The 24,143-nt window shown below is 44.5% G+C and overlaps 1 protein-coding gene across 8 annotated transcripts in view; it reads left to right on the top strand.

Moving 5' to 3' along the window:
* The window catches only part of GGNBP2 (gametogenetin binding protein 2), a 77,005-nt gene extending 55,374 nt beyond the window's left edge, over window positions 1-21,631 (top strand). For 6 of the 8 annotated variants that reach the window (XM_081945414.1, XM_081945412.1, XM_081945413.1 and 3 more), the window contains 5 exons: window positions 2,326-2,470; window positions 3,932-4,075; window positions 8,904-9,049; window positions 14,956-15,207; window positions 20,648-21,631. In XM_081945414.1, the coding sequence (XP_081801540.1) occupies window positions 2,326-2,470; window positions 3,932-4,075; window positions 8,904-9,049; window positions 14,956-15,207; window positions 20,648-20,851 (891 nt within the window). In that variant the 3' untranslated portion in view covers window positions 20,852-21,631. The remainder of the gene's footprint in view (window positions 1-2,325; window positions 2,471-3,931; window positions 4,076-8,903; window positions 9,050-14,955; window positions 15,208-20,647) is intronic. The other 2 variants (XM_081945419.1, XM_081945418.1) reach the window with 1 other exon arrangement.
* Window positions 21,632-24,143: the final 2,512 nt, after the last annotated feature.

Genomic DNA, 24,143 nt, shown 5'->3' with positions numbered 1-24,143 from the left:
TTAAACGAATCGCTGTAGCCTTTAAGCTAGTAACAAAGTTTTTAAGTCAATCTGGCTTCCCCATCAACTTGGCTTGTCAGGACGTCGCAGAAGGGGATCACATGACACTCCCCCCCCCCCCCCCGCTCCCCTGGGGACACCAGAACTGTCATAAATTCGAGTAGGTTTCCAAGCATCTGAATTTTGATGTCCACATGTCTACGGGGATGCTGCAATGGTCGTAAGCGTGAAAAATGGCCATATAAGTCACTATTATGCTGTAACGTCAGTCACTAAAAGAACTGTTGTAAGTCAAGGACTATCTATAAACACATCTAGTAAACAAGCTGCAAATTATAGGATGTTGCAAATGCCCAAAAAGGTGAGTCAGTTGTCCAGTGCTCAAAAGGTAATTTGACTGCTGGTTTGCCTCTGCAGCAATCGTAACTTTGAAAATGGATTGTAGATACTTTCATGGGTCCATTGTAACTTTGGATGGTGGTTAAAGAGCCGATCCTACATTGCGGACAACTAGTATAGGTAGTCCTCAACCTACGGCCAAAATTGAGCCCAAAATTTCTGTTGTTAAGTGAAACATTGCGTTTTGCCCCATTTTACGACTTTTCTTTCCACCGTTGTTAAGGGAATCACTGCCGTGGATAAGTTCGTAACCCCCGTCGTTAAGTGAACGTGGCTTCCCCATTGACTTTGCTTGTTGGAAGGTCGCAAAAGGGGATCGCCGAATCCCCAGACACAGCAACGGTCATAAGTTTGAACCGGTTGTTAAGCCTTAAGGCATTTGATCACATGACCACAGGGATGCTGCAGCCGTGTGAAAAAGCGGTCGCCAGTCACTTTTCAGTGCCGCTGCAACTTCAAAACGGTCACTAAACGGACTGCTGTAAGTCGAGGACTACTTGTAATCGTTTGCAGCTCTTCCACGCGGTCCCAACCTTTCTCACTTTTCCCAAGGAAGATCCTGAGGTGAAAATGATCACTCGTTTGCACCAGCCGGATCGCTTGGCGCAAGTCGCCGCTGTGAGGTGTGGAAGCCATCTTTTACAGTAGGCCTCAAGCCTGCCACATATTCTACTGTGGGAAACTGGGCGGGGGGGATTGTATGGAGCATGGGAGTCAAAATAGCATTCTTTTCTCAGAGAGTCAAGGTCACTCTGCCCCTGCACCTGGAGTGGTGTGACTGGGAGGAATCTTCCTCTGGACAGTGACTGATTGGACCATGTGACGGACATGTGGGTGCTGGGCTTTGGTGGGTTCCTACTGGTTCGAACTGGTAGTGGTTTGGCGGCCTGGGTTGCTGGAGCCGGCAGAAACCCAGGCCTGCCACACCCCTGAAACTGATTCTCCGGGCCATAGGTGCCGCCATCTTGTTTTTGGTGCGCATGCGTGTGCATCAATATAAGAGAATCAAATGTACGTATAAGATGTATTGTATGGAATCAATAGAGATAAAAGATATGTAAAAATATGTATAGATGGATGGATATGGATATGGTTGTATAAGGTATATATGTATAGATAAAAGAAACATAATGGATATTTAAAAGATGTAGAAGTATTGCAAAGACGATATAAATGTACCGCACCTTTTCCTTTCAAAAAAAGAGGCTGAAAATCTGGGTGCGTCTTATACACTGAATACAGCATTTTTGGCCTCCCGAAATTCCATCCCCTTTAACAAAATGGCCGTGCATAGGCTTTAGGAGTGCTGCTGGGGGCTGGGGAGGGCAAAGATGATTTTGCACCCCCTCAGCCCACAGGAGCACTCTATAAGCCTCCTAAAAGCTATGCATGCCCTTTCTTTTTTAAAAAAAGGGCCCGTTTTCGCAAAAAAATGGGCCGTTTCTTGCTCTTTTTTGCTCCCCATCCCCGCTCACCAAGAGCACTCTATAAGCCTCCTAAAGGCTATGCATGCCCTTTTTTTGACAAAAAATGAGCCCGTTTTGGGGAGGTCTGCAGAGTGCAAAAAGGTTTTTTTTTTTAATTAAATTTGCCTTTTCAAAATCTTGGGGCGTCTTATACTCCGGTGTGTCTTATACTCCGAAAAATATGGTATATTAAAAAATGCATGTAGTGACTGCCAGAACCCGCCCCTGGTGCTGGGGCAGGGTCTTCAACTTTCAACTGAGTGGGGAAAACCTGGAAGCTTTCAGATTTGGGATTTCCCAGATGCGCCAACATGGCTCCTTTAATTCATTGGAACTTTGAGGCGTACTTCGCCCCAGACTCTTATTTGATTGAGGATGCTATTTGGAACTCTCATAGCCGCTTGCTGGCTCTCACAAGCAGTGCGCGTGTCACTCACATTCCTTCTCTGTCTCTTTGAAGGAAAACTTCTTGGAAACCAGCTGCACAGCCTGCGGCAGTCCGGGAGAGCACAGCAGCTGCGTCGAGGTCATCGTGACCAACGCGAATGCTTCTTGCACTTGTCCCACTGGTGGCACTTTACTGGGTTCACCTAAAATGAAGAAAGGTAGGTTCGAGCCAGCTCTCGGCGGAGCTGACTTTAATTCTGGTTAAGTAACCAAATCGAGTTGTTTATGCGGGATTTGTGGTGCTCTCTGAGCTTGGTTGTTTTCTTGCAGATGTCTCATGACCCAACTAGGTCATCAGTGCTAGAAAGGAGTGCGGTTTGCATTCTGTTTTTTTATTATATATAAAATTCTGGTGTAAGATTGAGATTGTCTTGGCAACGTTTCGGCGAGGTCTCACTCGCCATCTTCAGGCTGGTGTTTTGGGCTTAAAGCGTGATCGGAGCTGCCATCCCTCTACAAACATTGGTGGGGATTGTGGAGTGCTGGCCCCGTTTCAGCAAGTGGATCGATTGGATGTGTGGCTGTATCATGATTGGTAGATTGGTGCTGATTGGTGCTGGCTGTGTGTCCGTTGTTGTTTTGTGTTGTAACGGCCTGGGTGGTGGGTGGGGCTCGTTTGTTTACCAGGGCTGGTTTCCAGATGTCTGGTAGGCGGGAGGTATCGTCACGTTTATTCATGTTATGGGGGTGTTTCTCTATTTCAATAGCTTCCATAATTATTCTCTTGTAGAAGTGTTCAGTTTTGGAGATTAACTTGGTTCCTTCAAAACCAGCTCCGACCACGCTTTAAGCCCAAAACACCACTTTTTTGGCTTAAAGCGTGGCCGGAGCTGCCGTCTTTCTATAAATCTTAGACCGTAGACATGAGGGCTGGCTGGGTGACTTGGGCCAATCACCAGGAGACTGTGAGTTCTAGTCTCACCTTAGACATGAGGACTGGCTTTGTGATTTTCAGCCAATCACCAGGCAACTGTGAGGTCTAGTCCTGCCGTAGACACAAGAGCTAGTGGGTGACTTAGGGCCAGTCACCAGGCGACCGTGAGTTCTAGTCCCGCCTTAGGCAGGAGGGCTGGCTGGGTGACTTTGGGCTAGTCACCAGGAGACGATGAGTTCTAGTCCCTCCTTAAGCGTAAAAACCAGTTAGATGACTTTGCCACTTTAAGTTACGTATACAAATAATAAAGGCAGGATAGACATAAATAAACCCAAATAAATACATATACAGACATATAAACACACATAGTTGTGGCCAAAATAGATCTGTCAAAAACGTGGCTATCTTCTTACCACTTTAGCTGTTGTAAAATTTAAAAAAAAATTGTACGTTAGAGCAGTGGATCATAACCTTTGGGGCACCAGGGAGTGATTCCATGGAGAAAGGTTTTCCCATCGACCGGAGGAGGCATTCTGTCTTTATCTCGCGGGTGGGACTTTGCTTGTTTTGCGTGGCTCGGTTTCTGGCATGCCACAGACCGGTGCTGGTCCACGGACGGGGGGGGTTTGTGGAGCCCTGTGTTATAAAGGCCAAGTGGATTCCCAGCCCGGGGTGTGTGTGATCTCACAAGGGCCAGCCTGTGTCTTTGGCCGTTGGTGTGAACAGGGCTTGACCTCTCTTCCAGGTTTATCTGCTCACTGTAATGGCAGCGATTGTGGCTACTCTTCCAGCATGGAAGGCAGCGAAACCGGTTCAAGGGAGGGCTCGGATATTGCTTGCACCGAAGGGATTTGCAACCACGATGAAAATGGTAGGAATGCTGTAAAAGGTTTGTGCGGCTTCTTTTTTTTTCCCTGGTTCTCCCCCAACCCCTTTGGGAGTATCTTCCAGAAGTCAGGGCTGACTTAAAGGCCCATCAAAAAAGAAAGAAATAAAGTTTTAAGGGAACCCCTAAATATGACCGTGATGTGGATGCTGTATTAATCTAGTGAATTGATCGTTCCTCGATTTCCCCCTCTTGACCTACTAAGCCTGGCACATTTGTTTGTTTCAGTGGAATTGCTAGAACTACACATTTTAGGCAGGGTTTTTCCTCATAAAGGAGAACAAGGGGCTGCATAGAGAGTAGATTTAGGTTTATGCAAATCCAGTTGGGTGACTTTGAGCCAATCACCAGGAAATTGTGAGTTCTAGTCCCACCTTAGCCATGAAAGCCAGCTGGGTGACTTTGGGTCAAGCACCAGGAGACTGTGAGTTCTAGTCCCACCTTAGCCATGAAAGCCAGCTGGGTGACTTTGGGTCAACCACCAGGAGACTGTGAGTTCTAGTCCCACCTTAGCCATGAAAGCCAGCTGGGTGACTTTGGGTCAAGCACCAGGAGACTGTGAGTTCTAGTCCCACCTTAGCCATGAAAGCCAGCTGGGTGACTTTGGGTCAAGCACCAGGAGACTGTGAGTTCTAGTCCCACCTTAGCCATGAAAGCCAGCTAGGTGACTTTAGGCCAATCACTAGGAGATGGTGAATTATAGTCTTGCCTTAGTCATGAAAGCCAGCTGGGTGACTTTGGGTCAAGCACCAGGAGACTGTGAGTTCTAGTCCCACCTCAGCCATGAAAGCCAGCTGGGTGACTTTGGGTCAACCACCAGGAAACTGTGAGTTCTAGTCCCACCTTAGCCATGAAAGCCAGCTGGGTGACTTTGGGTCAACCACCAGGAGACTGTGAGTTCTAGTCCCACCTTAGCCATGAAAGCCAGCTGGGTGACTTTGGGCCAATCATTAGGAGACTGTGAGTTCTAGTCCCACCTTAGCCATGAAAGCCAGCTGGGTGACTTTGGGTCAACCACCAGGAGACTGTGAGTTCTAGTCCCACCTTAGCCATGAAAGCCAGCTAGGTGACTTTAGGCCAATCACTAGGAGATGGTGAATTATAGTCTTGCCTTAGTCATGAAAGCCAGCTGGGTGACTTTGGGTCAAGCACCAGGAGACTGTGAGTTCTAGTCCCACCTCAGCCATGAAAGCCAGCTGGGTGACTTTGGGTCAACCACCAGGAAACTGTGAGTTCTAGTCCCACCTTAGCCATGAAAGCCAGCTGGGTGACTTTGGGTCAACCACCAGGAGACTGTGAGTTCTAGTCCCACCTCAGCCATGAAAGCCAGCTGGGTGACTTTGGGTCAACCACCAGGAAACTGTGAGTTCTAGTCCCACCTTAGCCATGAAAGCCAGCTGGGTGACTTTGGGTCAACCACCAGGAGACTGTGAGTTCTAGTCCCACCTTAGCCATGAAAGCCAGCTGGGTGACTTTGGGCCAATCATTAGGAGACTGTGAGTTTTAGTCCCACCTCAGCCATGAAAGCCAGCTGGGTGACTTTGGGCCAATCATTAGGAGACTGTGAGTTCTAGTCCCACCTCAGCCATGAAAGCCAGCTGGGTGACTTTGGGCCAATCCCCCTCTCTGTTAGCATTTCATAGGGTGCTTATTGTGTGGAAAGGAAGAGAAAGAAGGAGTATTGCTTATAAAACATTTCTGTTGTTTATAAAAATAATAAATGGGGAGAAATAAAATGAATAAATCCCCGAAAGATCAGAGAATATTCAGAAAGGGGCGCCAGGGCAGGATAAATCTTAAAAACCTCCAGTGATGAAGCACTCACAATATCCGGAGGCAAATTTCCATTGATTAATTTTCCTCAATATTAGGAAGTTTCTCCTTAAATCCAGGTTGCTTCTCTCCTTGATGAGTTTCTACCCATTGTCTTGCTTTCTGGTGCTTAGGAAAACAAGTTTAGCCCCTCTTCTTTGTGGCAGCCCCTCTGGAATACCACTATCATATCCTCCCTCCTCCTTCTTTTCTCTAGACTGGGCAAACCCAAATCCTCCAACTATTCTTCATATGTCTATGGCAGGGGTGTCCAAACTTGGGAACTTTAAGACTTGTGGACTTCAACTCTCAGAATTCCCCAGCCAGCCATCTGGGGAATTCTGGGAGTTAAAGTCCACAAGTCTTAAAGTTCCCAAGTTTGGACACCCCTGGTCTATGGAAATATGTCATCCAGGCCGTGGTTGTCCCAAAGGTGCTTTTTTAAAGAGGCGACAGATTTCTGGGTTTTCTTTGAAGAGGTTCCACTTCTCGTCGAAAAAGCTTCTTCATCTCTGACTGGATGGTGGATAACTTGCAAGGAATATAAATCCTTTCATTCCCCATCATTCAGTCAGAGCTGAAGATGCTCGTGAATATGAGCCAGCCGTGTGCAGCAGCTGCCAAAAAAGCCAACACAGTTCTAGGCTGCATCAACAGAGGGATAGAATCAAGATCATGTGAAGTATTAATACCACTTTATAAGGCCTTGGTAAGGCCACACTTGGAATACTGCATTCAGTTCTGGTCGCCACGATGTAAAAAAGATGTGGAGACTCTAGAAAGAGTGCAGAGAAGAGCAACAAAGATGATTAGGGGACTGGAGACTAAAACATATGAAGAACGGTTGCAGGAACTGGGTATGTTTAGCTTAAGAGAAAGAAGGACCAGGGGAGACATGATAGCTTTGTTCCAATATCTCAGGGATTGCCACAAAGAAGAGGGAGTCAAGCTATTCTCCAAAGCCCCTGAGGGTAGAACAAGAAGCAATGGGTGGAAACTAATCAAGGAGAGAAGCAACTTAGAACTGAGGAGAAATTTCCTGACAGTGAGAACAATTAATCAGTGGGACAGATGTTGCCTCCAGAAGTTGTGAACGCCCCAACACTGGAAGTCTTTAAGAAGATGTTGGATAGCCATTTGTCTGAAACGGTATAGGGTTTCCTGCCTAGGCAGGGGGTTGGACTAGAAGACCTCCAAGGTCCCTTCTAACTCTGCTATTTTATTGTATTGTATTGCTTCTTGGATGAGAAACAAAACGTCTTCAAGCACCCCACCCCCCACCCCCAGAAAATCCAGTCCAGCCTGTTGAAAATAAAAGCATCTTTGGGATGTTCTTCATATATTTAATATATGTTATATATTATTAGTTAGAAGTTAGTAGTCACCTAGGAAAGACTACAGTAGTGGCCAAAAGTGTGGAAACCTTTTGGGAAAAGTGTATTTTTGAGGTTTGATTGCTAATAATACCACTTTTGGGGGGGAGTTTCAAGATAATCATATTCCACTGGTGGAATGGCCTGGGAATAGCCCAGACCTTAACCTAATTGAAAATCTATGGAGCCAACTAAAAAAACTTGTTAGTCAGAAGCAACCCAGCAATAAAACCCATTTAACAGAAGCAATCATTCAATCTTGGTTTCACATTATAACAGCTGCAGAGCTAAAAGACTTGGTTTGCTCCATGGGAAGACGTTGTAAGGCCGTAATTCATGCTAAAGGTTACCCAACTATTAACTGACATGGTGATCACTTTTCTATATCTCACTTTTTTTATGGTGATCATTTTTGTATATCTTGTTTTTTTCCACGTGTTTCACTTTTCTTCCTTATACTGTTTTCTAATAGCAAATCCTTCATAAAAGTTATTGCATTACATTCTTGATTAAATTATCTTTCCATTGATATATAATTTTATGGTACTACTCAGTGGTGGGAATCTATTTTTTTTTACTACCGGTTCTGTGAGCGTGGCTTGGTGGGGTCATGTGACTATGTAGTCATGTAATTGGGGGATCAAAAGACAGAAACTCACTTTAACAATGTCCTGCTGAAAGGGTTGGACTAGATGACCTCCAGGTCCCTTCCAGCCCTGGATTATCCTCTAAAGCTGCATCCAGTGCCAGGTTTGTAGTCCTCCCTTCCTCTCCTTTTTCCCTCCCTCCCTCCCTTTCTTTCTTTCTTTCTTTCTTTCTTTTCTTTCTCCCTTCTTTCTATCTCTCTGTCTTTCTCTCTGTCCCTTCCTTCCTTCCTTCCATACTTATTTACTTCCTTCCTTCCCTTCCTCCCTTCCTTCCTTCCTTCCTTCCTTCCTTCCTTCCTTCTTTCTTTCTTTCTTTCTTTCTTTCTTTCTTTCTTTCTTTCTTTCTTTCTTTCTTTCTTTCTTTCTCTCTCCTCAGCAAACCCTCCCCCCCTCATTTTTGGCCTAGCAGACTGCTGGGAGCAAAAACGGACCACCTTACCCCCGCATTTCCGGAGAACCTGTAGTAAAAAAAATGCTTAAAATTTTTTTTAAAAAAGTTTGGGAGATCAGCTGTGCGACAATGGTTGGAACAGTTTTTTTTTTAAAAAATTTTTTTTTAGCATTTTCTTGTGCTCGTCGGAACTTTTTAAATTTATTTTTTAACTTTTTTTTAGTCTTTTTTACTACCGGTTCTGCAAACCAGTAGCAATTTTTACTACCAGTTCGGGCGAACCGGCCCGAACCGATAGCATTTCACCCCCTGGTACTACTCCAAAAGAAAAGTTATTAGCTAGTTTTGGAACATATCCTTTCCCCAAAATGTTTCCACAATTTTGGCCACTACCGTAAGTAAGGCTCTCAAAGGCATTCACGGGAGGGGAAACCTTGCTCTTTGGTGTTGACATAAGGAGTCCATGCTAATTCCCTGTTTGACCCCCGTCTCGGAAGGTTGCTTTCTCCGAAATCGGAGCACGATTTGAGTGGAAGTCCCGGCTTCTGGGAGGGTCTCTTTCCCCCACCCCGCTCAAGCTCCTCTTTCTCTCCCTCTCTTTCTCACAGTGGATGATCCGTGCATTCACCGTTGCGAAGACAAAGAAGAGGACGGGGACAGTTGCGTGGAATGCTGGGCGAATTCGGAAGACACGAGCACGAAAGGCAAAAACAAGAAGAAGAAAAAGAAAAACAAGAAGTGCGAAGCTGAGCACGTAAGCGGGGGCATTTGGGGGTCACGGTGGCTCTTTTGTTCTTTTTGTTTTGCTTGCTCAGGGTTGGCTTGGATGTTGGCCAGGTTTCCCTCGAACTCATTTCTCCCAGTGCATGCCGTTCCCATCACACACACACACACACACACACACACACACACACACACACCAGTCTGAGGGCAGCAGGTTACATGGCTGGGAGTTCAGCATCATTGTCTCAGAGAAGCATTGTTCAACAGGGTTAGCGTGGTTTTTTTTATTTCTAAAGCAGACAATGAGGCCGGTTAATGAGGAACTGGATTAGCCATCAATTAATGCTCTTGAGTTTAGGAAAATAAAGTAGCCGTTGGATGGAGGTGTGGATAAATGGAGAAGAGGAATGTCTCTTTTGTGCTCGGATCTCGGCGGAAATGAGTAATTTTTAATTGAACAAAAAACCAAAAGTCTTGCCCGCTTGAAGCTGGGTGGACTTCAACTCCCAGAATTCCCCAGCCAGAACACATCTTTAATTCAAATCTTTATTGTCAGAGTAAAGGTTAAGGTTCCCCTCGCACGTATGTGCTAGTCGTTCCCGACTCTAGGGGGCAGTGCTCATCTCCGTTTCAAAGCCGAAGCGCCAGCGCTGTCCGAAGACGTCTCCCTGGTCATGTGGCCGGCATGACTCAACGCCGAAGGTGCACGTAACGCTGTTACCTTCCCACCAAAGGTGGTTCCTATTTTTATTGTTTGCATTTTTTTTACGTGCATTTGAACTGCTAGGTAAGCAGAAGCTGGGACAAGTAACGGGGAGCTCACTCCGTTACGCGGCGCTAGGGATTCAAACCACCCAACTGCTGACCTTTCTGATTGACAAGCTCAGCATCTGAGCCACTGGGACATCACATCAGCCGGGACAAGTAACGGGAGCTCACTCCGTTACGCGGCACTAGGGAGAGTACAACATGTGTACAGTGAGATTGGCTGAGCCTCCCTTCGTGCGCAAACACCCCCACCCCCCCAGTACAACTCACAGTGAAAGGCAAAAGGAAAAATCCCCAGTGAATCCTACTAACAAACAGCCAGCGCTATTGCACCATGTGAACTTAAGGTACTTCGCGCCAGCCCCACAGGTCCATCGTGCTATGTTGTTGTAGGGCTATTTTTCATTCAGCCCACATGGGGGTCTCCAACCTTGACCACTTTAAGACTTGTGGACTTCAACTCCCAGAGTTCCTCAGCCAGCTTTGCTGGGAGTTGAAGTCAATACAATACAATACAATACCACACCACACCACACCAACACAATACACACAACACACAACACAATACACACAACACAATACACAATGCAATACAACGCACAATACACACAACACAATACACACTGCACAATGCAATACGCAATGCAATGCAATATACAATATACAATACAATAATACAATGCAATAATACAACGCAATAATACACTACAATAATACAATACACTACAATAATACAATACACTACAATAATACAATACACTACAATAATACAATACAATAATACAATACAATAATGCAATACAATACAATAATACAATACAATACAATACAATACAATACAGTAATACAATACAATACAATACAATAGCAGAGTTGGAAGGGACCTTGGAGGTCTTCTAGTCCAACCCCCTGCCTAGGCAGGAAACCCTATACCGTTTCAGACAAATGGCTATCCAACATCTTCTTTAAAACTTCCAGTGTTGGGGCATTCACAACTTCTGGAGGCAAGCTTTTCCACTGATTAATTGTTCTAACTGTCAGGAAGTTTCTCCTCAGTTCTAAGTTGCTTCTCTCCTTGATTAGTTTCCACCCATTGCTTCTTGCTCTACCCTCAGGTGCTTTGGAGAATAGTTTGACTCCCTCTTCTTTGTGGCAACCCCTGAGATATTGGAACACCGCTATCATGTCTCTCCTAGTCCTTCTTTTCATTAAACTAGGCATACCCAGTTCCTGCAACCGTTCTTCATATGTTTTAGTCTCCATTCCACAAGTCTTAAAGTGGCCAAGGTTGGAGACCCCTGAGCCCACAGATAAAAACTGTTCTTCAGCCTATTTGTGTGGCTGCCTATGCTTCTATACCTCCTTCCCGATGGTGGGAGAATAAAGAAGGACTCACCAGCATGTGAGGCATCCCTGAGGATTTTCCTCACTCTTCTAAGGCAGGGAGCCCTAGCGATGTCGTCCCTAGCCATCTTCACGTTGCTAAGGTTGAGGACGGCTGTCATCGGTGACATGGACAGGCAATCCTCGACTTAACAGCCACACTTGAGCCCAAGCTTTCTGTCGTTAAGTGAGACTGGTTAAGTGAGTTCTTGCCCCATTTTACAAACTTTCTTGCCATGCTTGTGAAGGGAATCACTGCATGTTGATAAGTTAGCACAGGTAGTCCTCGACTTAACGACCACAATTGAGCCCAAGCTTCCTGTCGTTAAATGGAACATTTCTTAAGTGAGTTTTTGCCCCCTTTTAGGGCCTTCTGTCAAGCAAAGTCAACGGGCAGAGCCTGATTCGCTTAACAACTTATCAACTGAAGCGATTCACTTAAAATCGGTGGCAAGAAAGGTCGTAAAATGGGGCAAAACTCATTTCACAAATGTCTCGCTTAACAGCAGATTTTTTGGCCTCATTTGTGGCCATTAGGTCGAGGACTACCCGTACCTGTATGGCTAAAATTTGTGCATTGAGAAAAGAAAGTTTGGCGTTTTTTCCATACTCCTTGCACATTTTGGTGAAAGATTTGGTTCTGGCTCTAGACGCTGTGGCTCAGTGGCTAAGACGCTGAGCTTGTCGATCAGAAAGGTCGGCAGTTCGGTGGTTCGAATCCCTAGCGCCACATAACAGAGTGAGCTCCCGTTCCTTGTCCCAGCTTCTGCCAACCTAGCCGTTCGAAAGCAGGTAAAAAATGCAAGTAGAAAAATAGGAGCCACCTTTGGTGGGAAGGGAACAGGGTTCCGTGCGCCTTCGACGTTTAGTCATGCCGGCCACATGACAAAAGAGATGTCTTTGGACAGCGCTGGCTCTTCGGCTTTGAAACGGAGATGGGCACCGCCCCCCTAGAGTTGCGAATGACTAGCAAGCATTTGCGAAGGGACGGTTGTGGGTGTCCCTTTCCAAGGAAAAAAGAACTTCAGTGCAGTTTTGAGCACACAGACTGAGCGTCTTCGCGAGGCTGCCAAGCGGTTTGGACGCGAATGTCCTGTCCATCATCCGATCATCTCATTTGCAATTTTATTGGCCGGTTGGCTAGCTCGATTCGTTTTGGAAGGAGTCCAACTCCCGTCAAAAGCAACTGAGGGTTGGTTTTAAAACGCCTCTGAAGGGCCAAATGGAACAGGGAGAGGGAGAAATGTAATGATAAGGCCTTGGGGAATATAAAAAATGAAATGGCTGAACAGTTATCGGGTTTGCTAATTGCCCTGGGCCTGCTAGAAGAGCCAAGTCTTGTAAGCTTTTCTAAAGAGGCAGAGCTGAGTGCAGCTCCAAGGGAATCCATCAGTTCCAAGGGAAAAGCCGCCTTGGGAGGGGTGGGGTGGGGGGGGTTATGCACCCCACATACCCCAGTGGAGAGGGCAGACCGTGGGTCCTTTCCCCAAAACTGTGCCATCGGGTGGGACCCAGGAGGAGTGGGCCCTTTCCTTTGTAATGATAGTGCCCCCCTCCAAAGAAAACAAGACATGGATGTTCCCCAAGGCTTGTATCAAGATCAGTTGATGAGTTATAGAATATTTCAGCTCTGATTTCTGATTGATTAGTTGGGATTTGATTATTTCTGATTTCTAGTTGATTTGTTTAGTTCTGATTTCTGATTGATTAGTTCTGAATTCTTCGATGCTTCTTAGTTCTGATTCCTGATTGATTATTCTTGGATTAGTTCTGATTTCTGATTGATTATTCTGATTTCTAGTAGACTGTTCTGATTTGTTTAGTTCTGATTTCTAGTTGATTAGTTCTGATTTGTTTAGTTCTGATTTCTGATTGATTAGTTGTGATTTTATTAGTACTGATTTCGGACTGATTGGTTCTGATTTCTGATTGATTATTTTGATTTGATGAGTTCTGATTTCTAGTTGATTGTTCTGATTTGTTTAGTTCCGATTTCTGATTGATTAGTTCTGAATTCTTCAATTATTCTTAGTTCTGATTCCTGATTGATTATTCTTGGATTAGTTCTGATTGATTTGTTTGTTTTGATTTGCTGCGATTTCTGATTGATTAGTTCTGATTTCTGACTAATTTTTCTGATTGATTTTTCTGATTTCATTCGTTCTGATTCCTGGTTGTTTATTCTGATATGATTAGTTCTGATTTCTGATTCATTATTCTGATTTGATTAGTTTCTGATTTGATTAGTTCCAATGGATTAGTTTCGATTTTGAGTTCTGATTAATGTCTGCTGGTTTTAATGCTATGTATTTGATTGCTGTCTTTTTCATTTGATTCAATGATTCTTTTTTATTCTCAACTAAAGTTACATCTGAATTGTGCGGCCCTATGTCTAGTTTAATGAAAAGAAGGAGACATGATACCAGTGTTCCAATATCTCAGGGGTTGCCACAAAGAAAAGGGAGTCAAACTATTCTCCGGGGCACCTGAGGGTAGAACAAGAAGGAATGGGTGGAAACTAATCAAGGAGAGAAGCAACCTAGAACTGAGGAGAAATTTCCTGGCAGTTAGAACAATTAATCAGTGGAACAGAAGTTGCCTCCAGAAGTTGTGAATGCTCCAACACTGGAAGTTTTTAAGAAGATGTTGGACAACCATTTCTCTGAAGTGGTGTAGGGTTTCCTGCTTAAGCATGGGGTTGGGCTAGAAGACCCCCAAGGTCCCTTCCAACTCTGCTATTCTAAATAGATCTAAATAGACATATGACACCCTTCCCAGGACTTGAGCAAGTTGGAAAATGAGGGTAGGTGGGCAAACTTCAGAGGGATTGAAAGAAGTCTGACAAAATATAACAGTCCTTGTTGTCCCAATCGTTTGTCTCCTGAACAAGAAAGGCAGCTCAACAAATCCTACCTGAGGAAATGCAAAATAAATTCTTAAGGCCCTTGAGAGTAAGATAAAGAAAAGAAGGAAGGAAGGAAGGAAGGAAGGAAGGAGGGAGGGAGGGAGGGAGGGAGGGAGGGAGGGAGGAAGGAAGGAAGGAAGGACAGAAGAAAGAAAGAAAGAAAGAGAAAGAAAGAAAGAAAAAAGAAAGAAAGAAAGAAAGAAAGAAAGAAACCAACCAACCACCAGGAATGAGATTTGCACTTGAAATCCAGGTGGATTTCAGCCCAGCTCCACAAAACACAGCAACCCTTAGCTCTCTTGGCGAAATAGAGATTGGTCTAAACCAGGGTTTCCCAAAGTGGTCAGTATAAGCCCCCCAAGAGTGAGTGGGAATGTCCAAGGAGTCAATCAGTGATTGGACCTTCAAAAGGGGGACACTAAATGGCTATCTGCTGACTCTGTAAACCGCTTAGAGAGGGCTGTAAAGGGTATATAGGTCTAAGTGCTATTGCTATGGCTGTTGCAGGCTAACTCTGCCCACTGCCTGGAGTTCGATCCTGACCGGCTCAAGGTTAACTCAACCTTCCATCCTTCCGAGGTTGGTAAAATGAGGACCTGGATTGTTGGGGGCAATATGCTGACACTGTAAACCACTTAGAGAGGGTATTACAGCACCGTAAAGCGGTATATAAGTCTAGGTGCTATTGCTATGGCTATTGCAGGCTAACTCTGCACACTGTCAGTGGTTTAATTCCCACCGGCTCAAGGTTGACTCAGCCTTCCATCTTTCTGAGGTCCCAGATTGTTGGGGGCAATATGCTGACTCTGTAAACCGCTTAGAGAGGCCTGTAAAGCGGTATATAAGTCTAAGTGCTATTGCTATTTTTCCCCCTCTTCCAGATTCAAAAGCTGAGTAGCTGCCTGGTGGAGACAAGTAACCGAGAGGGGCCGGGGACTGCCACGCACACAGACTACCGCCGAGACAAGACCAAAGACCCCCATGCCGAAATCTGTTGTCGCACAGAAAAAGCTGGGCCACCTACGGTACCTTGGCTGGAGCACCGGAAATCAGCCTTGTTGTGTGTGGAATCTTCAGAGGCCGCCCCTGCTCCCGAATCGGGGAAGGGCACGAAGAGTTTGGTGGAACTCCTGGTAAGGCTCAAGGTCGACCGTCTGCGGACATTCTCGGTCATCCAGGCCACGGTTGTCCCAAAGCTGCTTTTTCAAAAAAAGCAACTTGGACTTTGTTTTTTCCTTGAAGATGTTTTCGCTTCTCACCTAAGAAGCTCTTTCAGTTCTGGTGGAGAATGGAAGGCTATATATTCCTAGCGGTCATCTGGTCCTTAGCACTCTCTCTGAGAGCCGTTGAGGCCACTTTGGAAGTTTATCTGTGCCCTCAGGGTAATGGGAATGTATTATCATAGGTGGTGGATGTGTAGGGATGCAAAAAGCTATTGGGTTAAAATACAAACATGGTTAGAGAAAGCAATACATAAAACCGTGGAGTTTAAGCCAGAGATATTTTTATTGGGTATTCTACCAGAGAAATACAGTAAAGAAGATTCGCAGTTGATTGTACAAATAATAACAGCAGCTTGAATTGTGTTTGCACAAAACTGGAAATCAGACAAAATCCCATCGGAAGGGGAGGTAATAAAGAAAATATTAGATTGTGCAGAAATGAATTGGTTGACATTGAGAATAAAGGACAAGGAGGAATCAGTGTACTACAGGACACGGGGGGCGATTTTATGAGTGGCTTGAAAAAGATATAAATAGAAGGAAAAAGGAACAAAACATGAAATAAGTACCTCAGAGGACACAGGATTAATATAGGGGGAGAGGAAATAAGAAAATACCAAAATGTAAATATACAGGTGGAAAAATGATATGAATTGACATGTTAAGTAGCAATTATAAGGGTGACGTGAATAGTGCAAATGGAGCCTTTTTGGAACGGCTGAAAGGACTGTTTATAAACAGGAAGGAGGTGGTGTCGTATCCATCAACTTATTTTTAAAAGCATCAGAGAGCAGGACAAGAAGCAATGGATGGGGGAAAAGCCAACACAGTTCTAGGCTGCAGAAACAGAGGGATAGAATAAAGATCACATGAAGAATTAATGCCGCTTTATAAGGCCTTGGTAAGGCCACCCTTGGAATATCCAGGTTTGGTCGTCACAATATAGAAAATACGTGGAGACTCTAGAAAGAGTGCAGAGAAGAGCAACGAAGAGGATTAGGGGACTGGAGACTAAAACATATGAAGAACGGTTGCAGGAACTGGGTATGTTTAGCTTAAGAGAAAGAAGGACTAGGGGAGACATGATAGCAGTCTTCCGATATCTCAGGGGCTGTCCCAAAGAAGAGGGAGTCAAGCTATTCTCCAAGGCACCTGAGGGCAGGACAAGAAGCAATGGGTGGAAACTAATCAAGGAGAGAAGCAACTTAGAACTAAGGAGGAATTTCCTGACAGAACAATTAATCAGTGGAACAGCTTTCCTCCAGAAGTTGTGAAAGCCCCAACACTGGAAGTCTTTAAGAAGATGTTGGATAGCCATCTGTCTGAAACGGTATAGGGTTTCCTGCCGAAGCAGGGTGTTGGGACTAGAAGACCTTCAAGGTCCCTTCTAACTGTTATTGTATAAACTAATCAGAGAGAAGCCACCTGTAATTAAGGAGAAACTTTCTAACTGCGAGGACAATTAATCAGTGGAACAGAAGTTGCCTTCTGAAATTGTGGGTTCTTCATCACTGGAGGTTTTTAAAAAGAGACTGGACATACACTTGTCTGAAATGGTGTAGGGCAGGGGTGTCCAAACTTGGGAACTTTAAGACTTGTGGACTTCAACTCCCAGAATTCCCCAGCCAGCCATGCTGGCTGGGGAATTCTGGGAGTTGAAGTCCACAAGTCTTAAAGTTCCCAAGTTTGGACACCCCCGGTGTAGGGTCTCCTGCTTGAGTGGGGGCCTGGACTAGAATGCAGATTAACAGAGTTGAAAGGGACTTTGTAGGTCATCTAGTCCAACCCACCCCCACCCAACCAGGAGACCCTTCAAGGACCTTTCCACCTCTATTCTGATTCTCTATTGAGAGAGGGCTGTCCACTCAGAAAAAGTGCGAACATCCACTCTCCACCGTTCAGTCTGAAATGAAGAAGCTTCTTGGGTAAGAAGCGAAACGTCTTCAAGGAAAAACAAAGCCCAGTTGCCTTTTGCAAAAGCACCTTTGGGACTTTCAAGGATGAGTTAGCCTTGTAGTCTTCTGTTGCTAAGAGAGGAGAGCGGGAAGGCAACTTTGGTTAATATAGACCAGCGTGGTTAAGTCTCTGTCTTCCAAGAAATGTTGGAGCTCATGATCAGGAGAATTATTTGGTATTAGCTCAGGTAAGATTGGGGAAAGTGAGAGGTTCATTCATTCATGTATCCATTCATTTACTTACCCATTTGTTCATTCTTTTATTTACTTACTAGCTGATAACCTGGAGTTCCCCAAGTATTTATAGACGTCAAAGCATTTGTCTGACAGGGAGCCATTGAGAGGGGCCTTTCCCCCCCCCTACTCCCATGCCCATCATCCCTGCCCTCTCCTCCCCCCTCCCCCCATGTGCTCCTCTTTCCCGTCCTGTCTACGATCCTGGAACTTTGCCCCAAATCCATCAGGCACTTCCCCATTTGTCCACTGGAGGGCAAATGTCACGACTGGCTTTCCAGAGGAAGCTGCCAAGAAACTGACATCAAAAACAATTGCAGTTCTAGGACTCGCTCTCCTTAATGGGCCAGGCATTCCAGAGTTATGCTGGAACACACACAGACACACACAATTTTTTTCCAGAGGGTGTCATCTCTGCATGCATACAGACAGACAGACAGACAGATAGCTAGCTTAACTTATTCATTCATTCATTTGTCCATTCATTTAGTTGCTTATTCATTCATTCAATTATTCATTCACTTACCAATTTATTCATTCATTTACTTACTTATTAACTTATTTATTCAATTATTCACTTACCCATTTGTTCATTTATTTATTTATTCGCGTATTCATGCATTCATTCACTTACTCATAGAATATAAACACAGAATAACAGAGTTGGGGGGGGGAGGAACTGGGAGGTCATCTAGCCCTACTCCCTGCCCAAGCAGGAAATCCTGTACCATGTAAGGCAAATGGTTTTCCAATCTCTTCTTAAAAACCTCCAGTGATGGAGCACCCATGCCTTCTTCTTGTTCCACGGATTAATTGTTCTCACCGTTTGGAAATGTTGCCTTATTTCTAAGTTGCTTCTGTCCTTGATTAGCTTCCATCCATTGCTCTGCTTTCTGGTGCTTTGAGAAATAGGTTGACTCCATTTTTCTTTGTGGCAGCTCCTTGGATATTGGAACACCATAGACCTTCTCTTCACTAGATTAGACATACCCAATTTCTGCAACAGTTCTTCATATGTTTCTGTTCTGACCGAGGCTTCCCAAGAGCGTGAAGCAAACTCCTTGTCCCGACAGAAAACCCTTTTATTAATTTACTGTGAATTCTGCTCATTCACATCCAGCAAAGTCTTTCAAGGGAGGATTTACAGTCACAGACCTTATCTGGCTTGGAGAGCTGCCAGGCCAGTATCTGCAAAACTTGGCAAGGAGTCTCGGAGAGTCACGAACCAATTAAGCGAACTAATTGTCCCCCTCCAAACTCCACTCCCCTTTCGCTTCTCTTTTATTTCCTCTGGGAGGAGCCATTCACCGTCCACCTGTGGCCTTACTCCCAAGTCAACCCCTGTTCTTTAGCTGTTCCCTTCGTCTGGCAACTCTGTGCATGCGCACACTGGGAACAGGCCCTCATCAGAGCCTTCCCCAGACTCCAGGACTGGCCCATGTTCCTCCCCAACCTCCTCACTGTCTGAATCTGTTGTCAGCTTTGCTGGCGGGCCACGACAGTTTCAGCCTCCAGTCCCCTAATCATCTTTGTCATTTATTTGTTTCATCTTATTTATTTTTTTATTATTTTATCTCATTTATTTATTCATTCAGCCATCTAATTTAAATGCTCTGCCCGTCTCAGCCTAACTGCTCGTGGCATCTGATAATGTAAGCTGCAGCTTACAAAAGCTTCTGTCTTTTAATACAATTGTTAGTCAGAGAAGATGCTGCCAGGCTCCTGATGGTTTTTTTTTTTTTTTTTTTTTGCCATCGTAGACTAACACAGTTCTCTTCTTACATCATTCATGGTTTGTGACCCTGGATAAAATATATCGTAAACAATTACCGCATTTTTCGGAGTACAGGACCCGCCTTTTTCCCTCAAAAAAGAGGTTGAAAATCTGGGTGCACCTTATACACTGAATACAGCATTTTGGGCCTCCAGAAACCTCTCTTACTTTGCAGAAATGGACGTGCATAGCCTTTAGGAGGCTTCCAGAGTGCTCCTGGGGGGTGGGGAGGGCAAAAATGAACAGAAAATAGGCAGTTTTTTTGCTCGTTTTTGCCCAGCCCCCAAAAGCACTCTATAAGCCTCCTAAAGGCTATGCATGCCTTTTTCTTTTTTGACAAAAAACGGGCCATTTTTGGGAGGTCTGCAGAGTGCAAAAACTTTTTTTTTTTAAATTTGCCTCTTCAAAATCTTGGTGCATCTTATACTCCGGTGCGTCTTACACTTAGAAAAATACTGTAAGTCCAAAGATAAATGTCACTCAAAGAGGACATACAGGCAGTTCTCAATTTAACGGCGGTTGCTTAGCGACTTTTTGACATTACAATAGACTTTCCCAGAGCTTAAGACCCAGGCTCAAAGTTCCAGTGGCGTTCCCCCCCCCTGCCCTCACGGTCATGTGATCATATTTGGGGGTTTAAGGCTGTTTGCAGTGTCCCACAGTCATGTGACCACAATTTTTAGCATGGTTTATTTTTTGGGGGGGGGCATCAACCAGGATTTACTTCCACTAAGAGCCTTGATGGCGTGATGGTCAGAACGCAGTATTGCAGGCTAACTCTGCCGACTGCCAGCTGTTCGATCCTGACCGTCTCGCGGTTGGATCGGCCTTCCATCCTTCCGATGGAATGAGGACTCCGATTGTTGGGGGCCATAGGCTGACTCTGTAAACTGCTTGGAGAGGGCCGTAAAGCACTGTGAAGCGGTATATAAGTCTTAAGTGCTATTGTATTGCAGACTAACACTGCTCACTGCCAGGAGTTCGATCCTGACCGGCTCAAAGTTGACTGAGCCTTCCATCCTTCCGAGGTCGGTAAAACGAGGACCCAGATTGTTGGGGACAATACGCTGACCCTGTAAACTGCTTAGAGAGGGCTGTAAAGCACTAGATAAGTCTTAAGTGCAATTGGTATATCTCTGATCAAAACCCACTGATTAAAAAGAGTCCATTTAACGGCGGTTGCGTTCACTTCATCCCCCACCATCACCGAACGTTAAAAGTGGGCTTGGATCAGTTGACCACAGGGGCGCTGCAAGCGGTCGTAAGTGTGAAACCCAGTCGTAAGTCACCTTTCCCAGGGCCCTCGCGACTTCGAACCGTCGCTAAACGAACGGTCGTAAGTCGAGGGCTCCTTGCATTTCCCGTCTTTCCCCCTTGTGCTTTTCAGGATGAGTCCGAATGCACTTCCGACGAAGAAATATTCATCTCGCAAGATGAGATCCAGTCCTTCATGGCCAACAACAAGTCCTTTTACAGCAACAGAGAACGGTACCGACAGCATCTGAAGGAGAAATTCAACAGATACTGCCGCCTGAACGATCACAAGAGGCCCATTTGCAGCGGTTGGTTGACCACAGCTGGAGCAAACTAAACCGAATAAAAGTAGCTCTGTCTTTCAGTCAAACTGTCGAAAATGACTACTGCGCGTTTTCTCTCTCCGGGAAACAGCCTCTCTTAGCAACTAAACAAAACCGTATCTTTTAAAAAAACGAAAAAAAAAAAAGATGGTGGTTTTCTTTTGTTTTTTGTCTTTCTTTTCCCTTCCCTTCCCCTTTTCCCTTCCCCTTTTCCCGTTCTCCTTCCCTTCCCTCTGCAGGAGGCTGGTAGAATTGAATTTAATCCTTTTAATTTAGTTCCCCACCCCCAACCTTATTTCCAGGCTCTCCCCCCCTCTAGTTTTTGACAAGAGAACTGAGACCAGCCCACCCACCCACCCACCCACCCCCTCCAAAACTATCATAATTTAAAGCCACCTCTTTTTATTCAATGTTTCTCTTAACTGTGACACTTATCAAACAGGAAAAAATAAAAAAAAAGAAGCTTAGTGAAAACAAAAAAGTAATGTTGTACTTATAATTCTGTACAGAAATGACAATGAGCTCGGCATAAAGAGATTTTACAAAAGCAGACATCCATTTGCAAAAAAAAAAAAAAGAAAATTTGAAAAAGATGTTCTGGATGTAATATGTTGGAAGCGCGATGTGTGCAAAAATTTAAAAATAAAGAATATTTATTAAGACGCATAGTAAAAAAAATAAGAAAAGTCAAAAAAAAAAACCAAACCAAAGTGTGTTCGTTTCTCCTGTCGTTCGTTAAATCGGAGGATGCCGAAAGTTAGGTCTAATTTTTAGGGGTTGAAACTTGATTTTTTTTTTTAAAAAAAAAAAGAAAAGATAAGAACATTTTAACACTTAGGCTGAGAAAACAGGGCTGACCGCAATGGGCTTGTTGGGCTGCCTCGTTCATAATAGAGGAAAAAAGTGAGGGTTCAAAGTGATCAGTTTAAAATAAAATTTGTGGCTTATGGATCCAGTAATCGTGATAAAAGACAAACAGGCACTTTTCTTGGCACCGGTGTAGAAGTGTCCTGCCATGGTCATCTCTTCGGTTTTTTTTTTTTTAATTTCCTGGTGGTCTCCTATCTTTCCTTAGATTGCATGTTTCCAGGAGAACCGCCAAATGCCGAATGTCAGGGTTTCAAGTCATAGATCTATTATCAAGCCCAAACTTAGAGGCAGGAAGATTCCTCAGATATCATATTGGCACAGATCTGGTGAAAACCGACTGAAGTCTCCCGCGGTTTTTCACCTAATTAAAAGTTTTCCTCTCAACCCCAAACAACCAGTCACATGGTCCAATCAAGGCGCTGTCTGATGGTCTGGTGACATCACTCCTCCTTCCTCCAACCAGGTATGAGAACGCCCTTGGTTCCCAAGAGAAAGTTATTTTGTTTTGGCTACACAACCCCAGCTATCTCTAATCCCCCCACCCTCCCTATCCTTCAGCTCTGGTGTGGCGTCATTGAAGGTCCAAGTTGGCTTCAGGGTTGACACCGAGACTTCGATCCAATAGAATCCGTGGTTAGGGACCGAAACGTGCGACAAAGCACAATATCAGTTTTAAAAAGCTAAATCAAAGCACCGCATATAAGTGTGTTAAGTCACACCTTTTCCTTTGTGCTTCCTTTATGCAAGCCTCTGTTGCACTATTTTTCAGCTTCAGCTCCTTGTTGAGGTGTGGATTTCTACTCCCAGAATTCCTTAGCCAGCATGCCACCTGGGGAATTCTGGGGGTTGAAGTCCACCCCTCTGATAGTTACTGAGGTTCAGAAATGCTGTTTTCCAATAAACCTGAGTTCTCATGACCATAATGTAAGCAAGCTGGCTGCAGGTCACGCATTACGTTCAGCTCAAATGTTTATAGAGTTTACCAGTTTACCCTTAAGGGCGTTGTGCAACACAGCCTCCATGTTGTGTTATATTTGTGTTTTAAATGGGATTTTCTTAAGCTTCTTATGTTCTGTGGTTTTTAATCTGCCAACTCTTTCAAAAGAAGGCTGATGGGAGGAAGGGAAGGGGGTGGGGAACTTGGGGAAAAAAGAAAAAGAGATAATTTATATGTCTTTATTGGAATTTATTTGCTATGGCCCAGGTTGGCATTTTGTGCAGTATATAACCATTTATGATTATCTTAACCATCGTTTTCAAAATTAGCCGGACTTCGTGGGTTCTCTCTCTCTCTCTCTCTCTCTCTCTCTCCTTTCTTTATCTCTCTCTCCTTTCTTTCTCTTCCTCTGTCTTTTACATTCTCTTTCTTTTGTTTCTTCTCTCTCCCTTCTTCCTTCCTTCCTTCCTTTTACTTTCTTTGTCTTTCATTTCTTCTCTCTTTCTTTTTCCTCCCTCCCTCCCTCTCTCTCTTTCTCTTCCTCTCTGTCTTTTACTTTTTCTTTCTTTTGTTTCTTCTCTTTCTCTTTTTCCCTTCCTTCCTTTCTCTTTCTCTTTTACTTTCTTTGTCTTTCATTTCTTCCCTCTCTTTTTCCTCCCTCCTTCTTTCTCTTCCTCTCTGTCTTTTACTTTCTCTTTCTTTTGTTTCTTCTCTTTCTCTTTCCTTCCTTCCTTTCTCTTCTCCTTTCTTTGTCTTTCATTTCTTCTCTCTTTCTCTTTTTCCTCCCTCCCTCTCTCTCTCTCTTCCTCTCTGTCTTTTACTTTCTCTTTCTTTCGTTTCTTCTCTCTTTTTCTTCTTCCTTCCTTTCTCTTCCTCTTTTACTTTCTTTGCCTTTAATTCCTTCTCTCTTCCTCTTTTTCCTCCCCCCTCCCTCGCACCCCCCCTCTCTCCAATCTCAATCAATGGATGGTTTTCAATTCAAATGATATTCAAACTTTTCTCCGAGGCAAGAAAAGAAAAGACTTTCTTCCTTGACAGGCAGTTCTTGACTTACGACAATTTAGCCTGCCATTTTGGTTGATCGTCGTAAGGCCGGTCGTCCCATGACCTACAGAATAACAGAATTGGAAGGGACTTTGGAGGTCTCCTAGTCCAACCCCCTGCTCAAGCAGGAAGCTCACTATTTCAGACAAGTGGTTGTCCAATCTCTTCTTTAAAAACTTCCACTGTTGGAGCATTCACAACTTCTGGAGGCAAGTCCTTCCACTGGCTAATGATTCTACGTGTCAGGAAACTTCTCTTCATTTCCAGGTTGGATCTCCTTGTGGGGAGCTTCCACCCACTGCTTCTTGTCCTGCCCTCGGGAGAGTGAATCCCACCCTTCTCATCGTTGTGACAGCCCTTCAAGAGTTGGAAGACGGCTATCATGTCGCCTCTTATCCTTCTCTTCATTAGGCTACGCATACCTAGTTCCCTTAGCCGTTTGCCACACGATTCAG

The sequence above is a fragment of the Natrix helvetica genome (genome assembly GCF_964273705.1).
Source record: "Natrix helvetica genome assembly, chromosome: 2".
Lineage (NCBI taxonomy): Eukaryota > Metazoa > Chordata > Lepidosauria > Squamata > Natricidae > Natrix > Natrix helvetica.
The sequence above is the reverse complement of the archived record's forward strand: the minus strand, read 5'-3'. Positions and strand labels throughout refer to the sequence as shown.